The 12,468-nt window shown below is 40.8% G+C and overlaps 1 protein-coding gene across 4 annotated transcripts in view; it reads right to left on the bottom strand.

Moving 5' to 3' along the window:
- EPC1 (enhancer of polycomb homolog 1) overlaps positions 1-12,468 on the bottom strand; it is a 124,391-nt gene that overhangs the window by 30,212 nt on the left and 81,711 nt on the right. For all 4 annotated transcript variants that reach the window (XM_068235772.1, XM_068235771.1, XM_068235770.1 and 1 more), the window contains 6 exons: positions 9,141-9,289; positions 7,466-7,613; positions 7,133-7,303; positions 4,382-4,471; positions 4,150-4,298; positions 2,517-2,869 (listed from right to left, as the gene is read on the bottom strand). In XM_068235772.1, the coding sequence (XP_068091873.1) occupies positions 2,517-2,869; positions 4,150-4,298; positions 4,382-4,471; positions 7,133-7,303; positions 7,466-7,613; positions 9,141-9,289 (1,060 nt within the window). The remainder of the gene's footprint in view (positions 1-2,516; positions 2,870-4,149; positions 4,299-4,381; positions 4,472-7,132; positions 7,304-7,465; positions 7,614-9,140; positions 9,290-12,468) is intronic.

The raw sequence follows: 12,468 nt of genomic DNA, 5'->3' as shown, positions 1-12,468 counted from the left end.
GATGTTGATTCAAAACTTCCTGCTGGAAGATCATGTTTTGCAGATTGTGACTGGAAGAGGAGCAATTTATTGGCCAACTTAAAGTGGACCCGAACTCAGAACTCCTCTCTGCTCTAAACAATACACAACAGGATAATAACCTTTAAATAAAAAAACATTTCTTTGTTACAGCTCATACAAATCCTAAAATAAATCTGCACATTGTGTACTTCCTGATTCATGGAAGCAGACCCATTGTTTACAGCTTGTGCTTTCAAATGGGCTTATCTGCTTATTTGCCATAGGCAGTCATGTGACGCAGGGGAGTGATCAAATTACAACTAGTGATTAGACACAGATGAGGGGGAATTACACAGGCTAAATGTAATTACATACAGGGTGCATTTGAATATGTTTTCCTTGCACCTGTGCAAGAGTTCAGGCCCACTTTAAAAGATTCAAAGAGTAAGTCTTTAGTCTTAAGGTGCGTACACACGCACTACTACAGAGGACGGGTCCGTCAGACCCTCCCGCTGGGCGGTCATTCTCCCGGCAGTAGTGCGTGTGTACAGTCTGTCTGCACACTGATAAGGCTGTTTCTGAACGATGCGCTCAGCGCATCGTTCAGAAACAGCCTTATCAGTCTGCAGACAGACTGTACACACGCACTGCTGTCGGGGGATCGACCGTGCAGCGGGAGGGTCTGACAGACTAGTCGTTCGCTGTAGTAGTGCATGTGTACGCACCTTTACCTTCTTCAGACTCCCACCTATCTAGAAATCATCACTTTAAAAAAATATATGCAGAGATGGAAAATACCACAAATCCTCGGGATGAGTTGTCGTTATTCCATTGTAAAGAGATCAGTGAACATATTAGACATTAACTGTAAAAATCTTGCCAACAAGCATATAGAAGCAAAAGTGTGTCCCAAACTGAACACAATCATGCAACCAGTATCAAATCAGCCAAACTGCATTTCCATTAAAAGACACAGCAATGCCTCCAAATAGAGTGTACTACTTACACTCTATTTGGAGGCACTGCATGCAGTGCCAAAAACTAGCACTGCATGCATACATTTAAATTACTGTAAAACCAGTACAAGAAATCTCTGGAAAATTCAATGCAAATCCTCAGAATGCAAGTTTTCAGCCAGCTTATACATACATATGAGAAGAGGCTAAAACCAAATGGCAATGAACTGGCATACCAGGTTATTTTCTGTAATTCATGAACCCTTTATCCAAAATGTAACCAGTTACCTTCCATTCATCTCTATGGTTCTGACTCCAACACTTTTTGTATAGGAATTTTTGGAATACACCAGCCCATACAAATTTAGTAAATCACACAATTGCATGGGAGAGCTGCAGGTGTATTACCATATACAAACAGTAATCTGAATATAGTAAAACTTCCACTGCAATCTCCAAATGTAAAGTATCACCACTGTGAAAATGTGTAAAATGTAAAACACAGGTGTATACATATATATAGGATGTACATTTGTCCCAGAAGAAAATGCACTATATAAATTACATTTTTTTTCCTATGTCACTTACAGTAGGTAGTAAAGATCTGACAAGCTTTGGAGTACATCATCTACGTGTGGGGGGGGGGGGGGGGGGGGGTTTCTTAGGGTTTTCTTTACATTCAAAAGCACTTACTGAAAAGCAGTTACACAGTCCATCAATCAAAATACTGTGCTGGTAGGCAGGACATCACCTTTATATAGGAGCTTTAAAGTGTGCATTTGTGTACAGAATAATGGAAATGCTGAGAACCTCCCATAGGGAGCTGTACTAGTCCACAACCTGTCAGATCTTTATTATCAACTGTGACTGATCGCAACATCAGGGGAAAAAGTTAATCAACAGTGAATTTTACTCTGTGATAAATCTACTCCTTATATACAGGTTTACAAATGTATTTACAATTGTACAATTCATTTTGCAATAGTGGTCCTGTAGAACCTCTAGAGATACAAGACAACCATCTTAACATGCAAGATCACCATCCAGGTAATGCAAAAGCCAGCAACTCCTGTTTCAAGATTGAATATATGCCAATATCCACAGCATATCTGCATATCTGCATTAAACCAAAATTAATGTTACCACTTTTTTATTTTAAACTGGTGCTACATTTTTGTTTTAAATAAAAGCCTACCAAAACATAAAATGTGCGACACTTTGATAAGATACTCGGGCTTGCGCAAAACTTCTCACATGGATCTAAGCAACCTCCCTTATTCAAGCCAGCAACAGATGACCAATAACTGCAGATTGCATATTCCAGGAGGCACATTCTAGGTTTTGAAATGAATGAGTGAATGATGTACCAAACAAAACTACAGCTGAGGTTTCAGGACCACCAGCTGCGAGGAAAATATAAAGTAATAAAAACAAATGCTCCACAAAATGAGAAGGACATCCTTTGAGCAGGGCAGATTTGCAGGTTGACAAGACATTTCTCCGGGGTAAAATGCATGCTTCCATGGAATGACTGAGTAGAGAGAATAGTAGGCCACGTACCAAAGTGTGCTGAACCACTGCTACTTTTATTTGATGTCGAGGTACTGCAAGTCTGGGTCCCAGGTTGTGCTGTGCCTGTTCGAGTGATACCTTTGTGAAACGTTCTACAGGAAAAGTCAACAATGTCACTGTCATGTAGGGATGATGTCCGTGGCCTAAAATGGCGCCACCTACATGATTTTATATTGACTAATATCTGGCTGAGGTCTTTAGAGAAACATTTATCCGAGGTATTCGTTTCTGAGGTATTGGCAAATAAATTGATTGAAGTGTGTTCAGGAGATGAAAGCATGTCCACGTCCAGTTGACGAAAAGCACTGTCACAGCTTGAACGCGCTCTGTCGAGAAGCACCCTGCAAGCAAATATAAAGAGGTGTGTAAAATAGTCATCCTTTCAAATATCATCTGTGTGTTTAGAACCAAAACAACCAGCAAAGTCTACAGTCAAACACTGCTTTAAAAAATTGCCCAATTATATATTTCAGACCCATGTCAGTAGCCTGACAGCAATTGTGATTTACTGTTGACCTTGTCACTATATTTCTACATTTCTTACGAAGCAGTCTAAAGCTTTCTACACATCTTAAACTAAATTCAGCAGAGGTAACCCAGCTGGTGGGCTCAGCTGATTATCAAGCATTTGTACAATGGCCCAATTCATCACCAAATGTGCTGGATCTTCTCAGATTAAGCACATTGCCCCTCTTTACTCCACCAGCCGGAAGCGGCTTCGTTATGTGTAGCACCATTGTCCCACCTCCACATCCATAGCAACAAAATGTGTTGCTTTGGCCACAGCCCTGTACAGCTCTCAGCTCTGAATTGTCGCCTGAGGGATCCAGTAATGATCCCTTGAAGCCATGGTCCTGAGCCAGGGAATGCTCGTCACAATCCTTTGGTTGTATCAGCCAGGGCTGTGGAGTCGGAGTTGAGGAGTCTGAGTCAGAGCAATTTTGGGTACCCAAAGTCGGAGTTGGAGTCTGTGATTTCACAAACTGAGGAGTCGCAGTTGGGAGTCGGATGATTTTGTACAAAATCCACAGCCCTGGTAAGCATTAGACTAAGGAGTTGGAGTCGAGGAGTCGGAACCATTTTGGGTTCCCGGAGTCAGAGTTGGAGTCGGTGGTTGCACCGACTCCACAGCCCAGGTATCAGCCTATGCCAATAACTTGTGCTTCAGGCTAATGGTTACTGCAAACTGCTTGAAAGTCTCAGGTAAAACTCTATTTTTATCTTCTTGTGGAGAAGGGGGAGGGGGGTTATATCTGAACTCAGAACTTCCTCTCCGCTTTAAAAGATAAGCAACAGCATAATAACCTTTTTAAGAAAAACTTTTTTCTTGTTATAGCTTATAGAACTCATACTGGGATTCTGCAGAGTTTTTATTTCCTGGTACCCTGGGAACACAGAGTTAACCTCCCGTGTTTACATATTAGTTCAGAATTCGGCAGTTGCCAGATAGCTGACAGCTCAAATTACACAAGCTCATTACTTGATGAGAAGGGAGGATTAGACAGGCTGTTCTCTATAAACATACATAGGGTGAAGTTCTCTCTGTTTCCTTGTCTCCTTAAAAAGTCACTGTAACGTCTATCTTGCTCAGTAAAAGTTTAGACAATATTTAGACACTCACCTTCCACCACGTCCAACCCGCCTTCGTGCAAACCCAATACACTTGCGGGGTACAGTGAGGGTAGTGAGGCAGTATCTATAGCGGGTGTCTCCCAACCCTCCTTCCTCTGGACTACACCATGGCCAGTTGCCAGTTTGGTCCAAATGTGGCTTGAAAATCAAAAAGGAAACTTCGTTAACCATGTCATCATTAGCAGACGCTGGCAGTGAGTGACTATAGCTCCAAAACTTACAGCATAGTACTGACAGCCAGCTTTCCTACGGAAAGCAAAAGGACCATCTGGATCGTTCTCTTCCTCAGCTTCTGACGAACCCGACATGACCTAAGAGAGAGAAAAGAATGCATGTATGTAATATTGCAGTATTCATATAGTACAATATGTCTTATTTATACATGTCTCTCTCCAGCCTAGACATTGGAGAATTCCATTTCTCTGACAGCTGAACATACTGAAGGTACTAACCTCACAAACTGAAAATACAACACTACATTATAGTACACTTTTCCAGAATTATATAATACAGTAGAATGTCTTTATTGTAAACTCCAAGAAAAGCAAACGTTTGCTTTCTTATCACAGAAAGAATTTGCGATAATTCAGGTTGGAGAAACTCCAAGGGACCAGGAAAAGTAGTTTTCTATATCAGAACTGGTCATACATTGTAAATTGAAACAGGTGCATTTGCTGGGACCTGATGCCCGAGTTTACTTTATCTAGAGGTTTACTATATCAGATTTTACTATAACAAGATTCTACTGTAATTATAGAATTGGTTAAACTGCTGCATCTAAGAAGAGAGCAACGTATATTATGCAATAATTTTCAGTTAGGGACTGGTCATACAAAGAATCCCAGGGCAGTTTTCCAGCTCATGTTCTGCAACATATGTAGTAACAAAGCATCCCTAATTTTATACTTTTGGGGGGTTATTTATTGACACAGGAATAATGTCCTTTTAATGGCAGATGGGATAAAAAGGGAAATGTAATTCTTTTCTGCACTGTTTAAGAAGAGGCAGTCTAGGTCTCTTAGTATAGTAAGTGGGACCATCTGCTTTCTGTACAGAATAGATGAAACTACATTGGAAGATGAAGGATTGTTTATAGATAAGAACAATCAGAACATTATGTGAGCCCATGCTGCAAAAAAATAAATAAAAAATGTTAGCAATCAAGCGGAGCGTGGAGGAGTTGTATCTTGTGATCTAGGTTTCTTTTGAAACTATAATAGCTGCAATATTTTAATTGACGGACCCCTGGTAAAGCAGAATAGAAGAGCAATTGGAGTAAAGCTTTGTGTAAATAGGAACTCGGCAAAGTTTGGTCTTGAGTGACCCCTGGAGACCGGTTTTGATGGGCGCTAGGCTGCTGCTGTCTGTCCAGTAGTAAGTGGTTTAGTTAATAAGGTGGACAGCAAACTCCCCTCACACTATGCTTATTTTTCCCCTTACATGTGCCCTTGCAGCCATATCGTAAAACTGAGATGGCTCAAAATAAAACAATTATACATACCTGGGGCTTCCTCCAGCCCCCTTCAGGCCAATTAGTCGCTCACCATCCTCCACCTAGATCTTCCGCAATTTTGCCTGGTAACTCTGCTAGTCCGAGCATACTGCGCATGCGCGGCACACCCTGTCATGCACATGCTCAGTACTACGAGGGACTGACTAGCCTGAAGTGGTCCGGAGGAAGCCCAGGTATGTATATATATTTTTATTATTATTATTTTGTGCCATCTCAGGTACACTTTAAGGGGTTCACATCTGGGGTGGTAGAAATCACCTCCACAACATCAATTAATACTATGTAACTTTGTGTAATGATTTTGTTCTTCAATAATTACTGTTATAATATAATCCTACTGCCTGATTTATGCAATGGTAAAGTTAAATCTTGTCTGTAAGAATAGTTTGGCTGTACTTTCTATGTAAAATTAATAAAACCCTTATAAAAGAAAAACTATAATAGCAGAAATGATAAATCATTATCAAAATTTTAATTTAGCCTAGGTGTGATGATAAAACATCACTAGCCAAAGAGTGCAAACGTGTATAAACAATTGTTAATAGCAGTATCATTTCTGCCCATTTGCAAAGAAAATTACATCTTAGGAACTGTCTACACTCTGCAGTTTTTAATAATATTATATATATAATATTATATTAGTGACACATTTCTTACACTTTATCCACATGGGTGTCATAGTGCCATGGTACTTGTATTAGCTATGACACCCTAATAAGAGTGGTTGAAACTTAGCAGACAATGCTCACAAAGCTTCAAATATGTCAGATTAGCAAACATCAATTGCCCATATTCAATTACTGTAACTTTATCCCGAGTTACCTTCTAGGACAGTGCTGTCCAACTGGCGGCCCACAAGCCGCATCCGGCCCGCCAGGCCTCCTGCTGCGGCCCCTGTCGTCTGCTCCATGCAGTGGCAGCGCTACATAGCAGCGGCAGGGGGGATTTCAAATGCTGGACGTGACCGATGATGTCACTTCCTGCATTTGAATTCATCGTGCGGCTGCTATGCGCTGGTCTGGCTCGCTCCTATCTCCTGTTCGCCGCCGATCTGAGATGTGTTAGCGGCGGCAGGAGCACGGAAGGGGGGGGGGGGGCTGTAAATATGTACATTACAGCAGTCGCAGCCTAGGGGAAATTTGGCGGCAGTTGAGAATTTATGGCTGTATTCCGGCTGCCAGTCAAAATGCATTTTGTGGGGAAATATGCTGCAAATCTGATTGCATTTTGTGGGGAAATATGCTGCCAATCTGAATGCATTTTATGAAGAATCTGCTGCCAATCTGGTGCACTTTGTGGGGAAATCTGCTATCACTTTAATTGCATTTTGTGGGGAAACTGCTACTAGATTTTTTTTTCTTTTTTTTTTTCTTGGGGATTGCATATGGGCCAATATTTCTAATTGCAAGTTTCAAGAGAAGACGTATTTTCTGACCCGGAGTGACAGATTTCTGTTTACCTGTGACAGAGGCTCATCGTCAGAGCTGGGAAAGTCATACTGATTCAGATCTTTAGCATTAAACACTGGCAGTGCAGCAGGGCTTGTTTGTTGAGCAGCGGGGGAGGAGGGTAAGACTTTGGGTTTCTTCTCGTATTTCCGTTTCGGTCGTACAACATCGGACTTCTCTTGCTGGAACAAAATTTGTTGAAAAAAGTTAGTATTCGATAACTGGATTTTTTACTGATGAAGAGTGAACATAACTATTTATAACTAGAACAAGTCTAAACTTCATCAGCTGAAATTATAACCACAATAGTAATACTCTTGTACAGACAAGTGAATCTATGTTACCTTGTTAATTTTAATCTCTATAGTGTCCTGATGTTTGAACGGGCTGCTAGAAATCGGGATGATGGGGATGGTATAGGTGGGTTTCAATGGTTGACGCTGAGCCAGTACCTCTGACAGTATCTCTCCATTATAGTCACCCAGGTTATACCTGCAAACATATTACATAAAATTACATCAGTGGCACAAGACAAAGTCTATCAATGTAAACTTTACAATATCTTATCACAATCTAATTTCGATATATGGTGATAGCACTACTTTTCAAATGTGGTAACGGCTTTAATAATACAGTACCTAAAGGTGGCCATATATCTGTCAAATGCATCGATCGGACATGCTGGGATATCTCGGGCTGACATGCTCGATCAGGTGCACGGCAGTAATATAATGTGATATTATAGGTAGCCATGTGGGGGGCCAAGAGAGAAGTACGGTGGAAAGTGTGACAGGTAAAGTATAAATGCACAGGGGGAGGGGGGGGCATAAAACATTTGGAGGGACAATGGCAGGGGTGGCAAATGCGGCATCACGAGGTGAGCTTGTTGTGTATGGACAGCCAACAGAACTCTTTCTGATCAGATTCGACGAGAGAGAAATCTGTCTCTTGGTCGAATCTGCCCATCATCACTAGATGTATGGACACCTTAAAGAGGAACTTTAACCCATGATTGCACTTCATCTGATAACCACTTTCCCACAAAAAATTTTTTTCCTTTTCCCCAATACAGTGTCAAAGGGGTTTGTATCATGACCACGCCCCTGACAGTTTTATGTCTGTGAACCTCACTGCATTGCAGGAAATGACCACTTTTTCCAACCGTCAAGTAAGTAATATCTCCCTCTGTGCTTAGAAGTCTCAGTAACTTTCTGCACAGATCACCTGGCAGAACTAAAGATGTCCCCCAGTGATAAATGTCAGACTGTGAATCAGGGAGAGAAAAGATTTTACAAGGGGCTAACACTAACTGAATTATTTATAAATTAAAATTGTAAAAAAAAATAAAAAATTAAGCAGTTCCTCTAAGTTTTGCAACCCCATTACTTTACAGAATACAGATGGGGAATGACTTTAGGGTTAAGCCACTTCAGTACAAAAATCTATCTCCACGAATGAGAAGGACAAAGAAGAATTCTGGGAATCTTTTATACTAAACCATTTACTGTACTCGTCATCCTGCTCAATCATTCTCCTCGATTTTACACAGTATGGCCTTTCCAACTCAATGCAAAAATCTATCAAGGAGGCCTATATTTTCATAAGAATTGATTGGATCTAACATTTAATCTTAAGACGTCCCATAAAGTATTCCTCGCTCAATAATAGCTTTTCGGATGGCTTAAACAGAAGTGTTGTCAGCAAGGGTGTACCAATAGCCATAGAAACCGCTATGGGGCCCTGATGCAAAGTGGGCCCAGGTGGTACGTGACGTGTTTACCATTAATTTCTTTGGTATTCCACCACCCTATGATGTTGTCTAAGTGCTCATGGACTATATGCAGTGTAGATCCCATGAGAATTTAAATTGTCCAATTAACTCATATGCATAAGGTAGGGGCAGGTGGTATTGCTCAAGAATGCCTAAATCTTCTGGCCCTATGAAAGTTTTGCTATGGGGCCCCATAGTCCCTAGCTACGCCACTGGTCGTCAGTGTCATTAGGCAAGGTGCTACGTACCTCTTTTCCATAATCTCCAGTGTTAGATGTAATAATTCCCGTTTACTTTTTTCTCGCCTCTTAATCATTTCTAATATAGTCACTGCTCGGCTAAGATCCCGACGTAACTTGAGCATCTTTTCATAAGAAGCTTCATCGTTCTTTCGGTTCTGTATGGAGTAGAAATAAGTTTTAGAAACAAGAACGTGCTCTGGGAAAGGGAAAAAAAAAAAAAAAAAAAAAAAACTTTATGCAGCTTTCAAGAGAAAATACAGTATGGTCAGCTTTAGATAATCTTTAAAATTTTGGAGGGTAACAGGCTTAGAATTAGGTTTGTTTGTTAGTTAATTAATGGTCCAAAGCCATTTTACAAAAAAAAAAAAAAAAATATTTTCCCACCTCTAGATTGTAAGCCTTCAGGCAGGGTTCTCCTTGTGTCTCCCACCTGTTCATGCACCTCCATTACCGTAGTACACCCATCCTATGAATCTGAGTGAACTCAACTTGCCTAATCTCCATGCTCCCACCCAGTGACTGACTAAGCATTACCTTGTACTCATACTCTGCTGCATGATCTGGTTTTTCTTTTATTCCTGTATTGTCATATTGCTGTATGTCACCTCTAAATATTGTCTGTAACCTTAACTAATGTCCAGCGCGGTGTAATATGTTGGCGCTTTTTAAAATAGGTAACATTGAGGAGAAAATCAGTCAATACGCTGACGATACGATCTTATATCTAGCCGACCCCCACAACTCCCTCAACAGAGCCTTTGAATTGATTACTGAAATGGGGGAATACTCAAGGCTATCAATCAATTGGAGCAAATCCGCTATTCTCCCCCTTGATGGTCCAGAGATCTCTGCCTCCTCGCTACCATGCCCCCTTAAAGCAGTTACATCTTTTAAATATCTTGGAGTAGTGGTCCAAGCCTCAACAGATAAATACTATCATGACAATGTTGCTCCCTTATTACCGCTCACTCAAAACAAACTGTCCTCTTGGACAAAACTGCCTCTATCTGTCATGGGTCGAACTAATTTGCTTAAAATGGTCTTAATGCCCAAAATCCTTTACATACTACACAACTCACCAGTACACCTGCCTTTATCCTTCTTTAATAAATTAAGATCTCTTATCCTATCTATTGTATGGAATAAATCCCGGGCCAAACTTAGGCATGCGGTACTACAATGTCCCACCTCCCTGGGAGGAATAGCTTTACCATCCCCCTTCTTGTACTACATTGCCTCCCAGTTAGAACAAATAGCCCACTGGTTTGTAACAAACTCTTTGCAACCCCCTGATTTGCTGGGATTTTCCTCTACAGATAGCTCCAATAATCTGCCTTTTGCTCTATTAAAGGGCACCCTTATCTCCCAAACTCAACCAAATACTATCCTACTCCAAGCTTCCAAAATCTGGCGCACCGCAGGCAGATTAATGTCCTCCCTGGAATGGGAATTTTACACACCCCTTTGGCAAAACCCTGAACTCCCTGAACTTCTTAAACTAAATAACACCAGCCGGTGGGCAGACAAGGGTATCCACTACATGGGTCAAATAATTACTCAATCAACCCTTCTCTCCTATGCCGACCTCCAAAGTTGTTACTCATTACCTCTGCAATTCCATTACATGTACTTACAGGTGAAACACGCCCTCAGTTTCCAATTCCCCAACGGACTCCCACTTACTGAAAACTCAACTCTTATGGAATTCCTCAAGGATGGCCCACTCCCCCACCACATTGGCACCTTATAGAATATACTTAATGAACAAATTTCAGGTCCAGTAGCCGAAAAATCCAAAGAAAAGTGGCTACAACTTGAGATCCAAATAGATGAGGAGGAATGGGAAGATTGTCTGCTCGCCACTCGATATGTATCCCCTTGTATTAGAGACCGTCTGTCCCAACTCTACATAATTCACCAAAGCTACCTCACCCCTAACCGTATCTCAAAATACTCTCAGAACACCCCAAATATTTGTCCTAAATGTACATCACCCAACCCTTCTTTTCTACATCTACTGTGGCTTTGTCCTCCAATAGCCAATCTGTGGAAACAAGTGGTGACCTTCCTTCACGACACTATGGGATCCCCGGCCTCATTAGACATTAAAAGCTGCATCCTCAATATATACGACCAAGACATAAACAAGTTTGACAAATATTTTTTGTTGGAAACCCTATTCATGCTCAAACTATGTATAGCATTTAGATGGTTATCCTCCACTCTCCCTACGTTTTTAGACTGGAAAACTAAGGTTAAAAACTCTCTCCCTCTTAAAAAATAAGTGTATCAACACAGGGGTTGCCCAACCAAATTTAATAAAATCTGGGACAGATGGATGGACAAAGTCAACTGATATGCTTGTTAATTTATTCACATGTACCATACAAATTAATGTCCAACGCTTCCTGCTTTTTTTGTCTGGCTACTTTACCTCTCTTCTGTAAACTCCTCTCATTACTAGGTGGAAATGTACTCTTCCCAATTCTATTACCTCCCACCTTCCTTCCTTCATACGCCTTAGAAGACATGAAACAGGTCCCCTGGGTATGCCTCTCATAATATACTATGTATTAAGTCTTTTCCATTTACTTTGTACTGTGTTCATTTTGTTATCAGATTTTACATGATTCTGTAACGCTGATATGTACCCTACAGTTTTTACTATGCTTATATCTGTCTGCATATTTTGTACTGCTTTTTCTACGTAATAAACCTTTTGGTCAATGAAAAAAAAATATGTTGGCGCTTTAGGGCCTGAGCCCACTAACGCAGTTGTGTCCTCTTTTCAGTTACACATCAATGTTACAGATGAAGAAAAGCGGATACAACAGCGTTAGTGGGCTCAGGCCCTTATAAATACAATAAATAAAGTTAATTTCAATATGTAAACATACAAACTTTTCTCACAAAAGTACCTTCCAAAGGAACAACTGCATACACAGTACAACTGGCTAATATTAACATATAGAGCATTGAGGAACACCAACGATCCCTCTCATCTAGGCTCCCGCTTTTTCAGTCGGCTCCGTTCAGAGGTTTCGATCCATTGCAAGCAAGTTGTGATAGAACTTGATTACACTGTTGCACCTTTCGCAATCTGTAGCAAACTTTAGGTCAAAATTGCAAAAAACTGTAACTGTTCATGGTGGAATTCTTGCAGGGTAGGGTTGTAAAGTTGAACTTTACAGCTGCTAAATGTTCAGGATGAAAGTGTATTGTACCATTTCGTATTTGTAAGGAATCTATGTTTATATTGTTGCATGCTGTTTTCAACTCCCATATGCCAAGCCCAATTCCGGCCACAACCCAGTCGTGCTTGGCAAAATAAATG

This window comes from Hyperolius riggenbachi, chromosome 5 (genome assembly GCF_040937935.1).
Source record: "Hyperolius riggenbachi isolate aHypRig1 chromosome 5, aHypRig1.pri, whole genome shotgun sequence".
In the NCBI taxonomy this organism is placed as follows: Eukaryota; Metazoa; Chordata; class Amphibia; order Anura; family Hyperoliidae; genus Hyperolius; species Hyperolius riggenbachi.
This window is presented reverse-complemented; position numbering and strand designations above follow the sequence as displayed.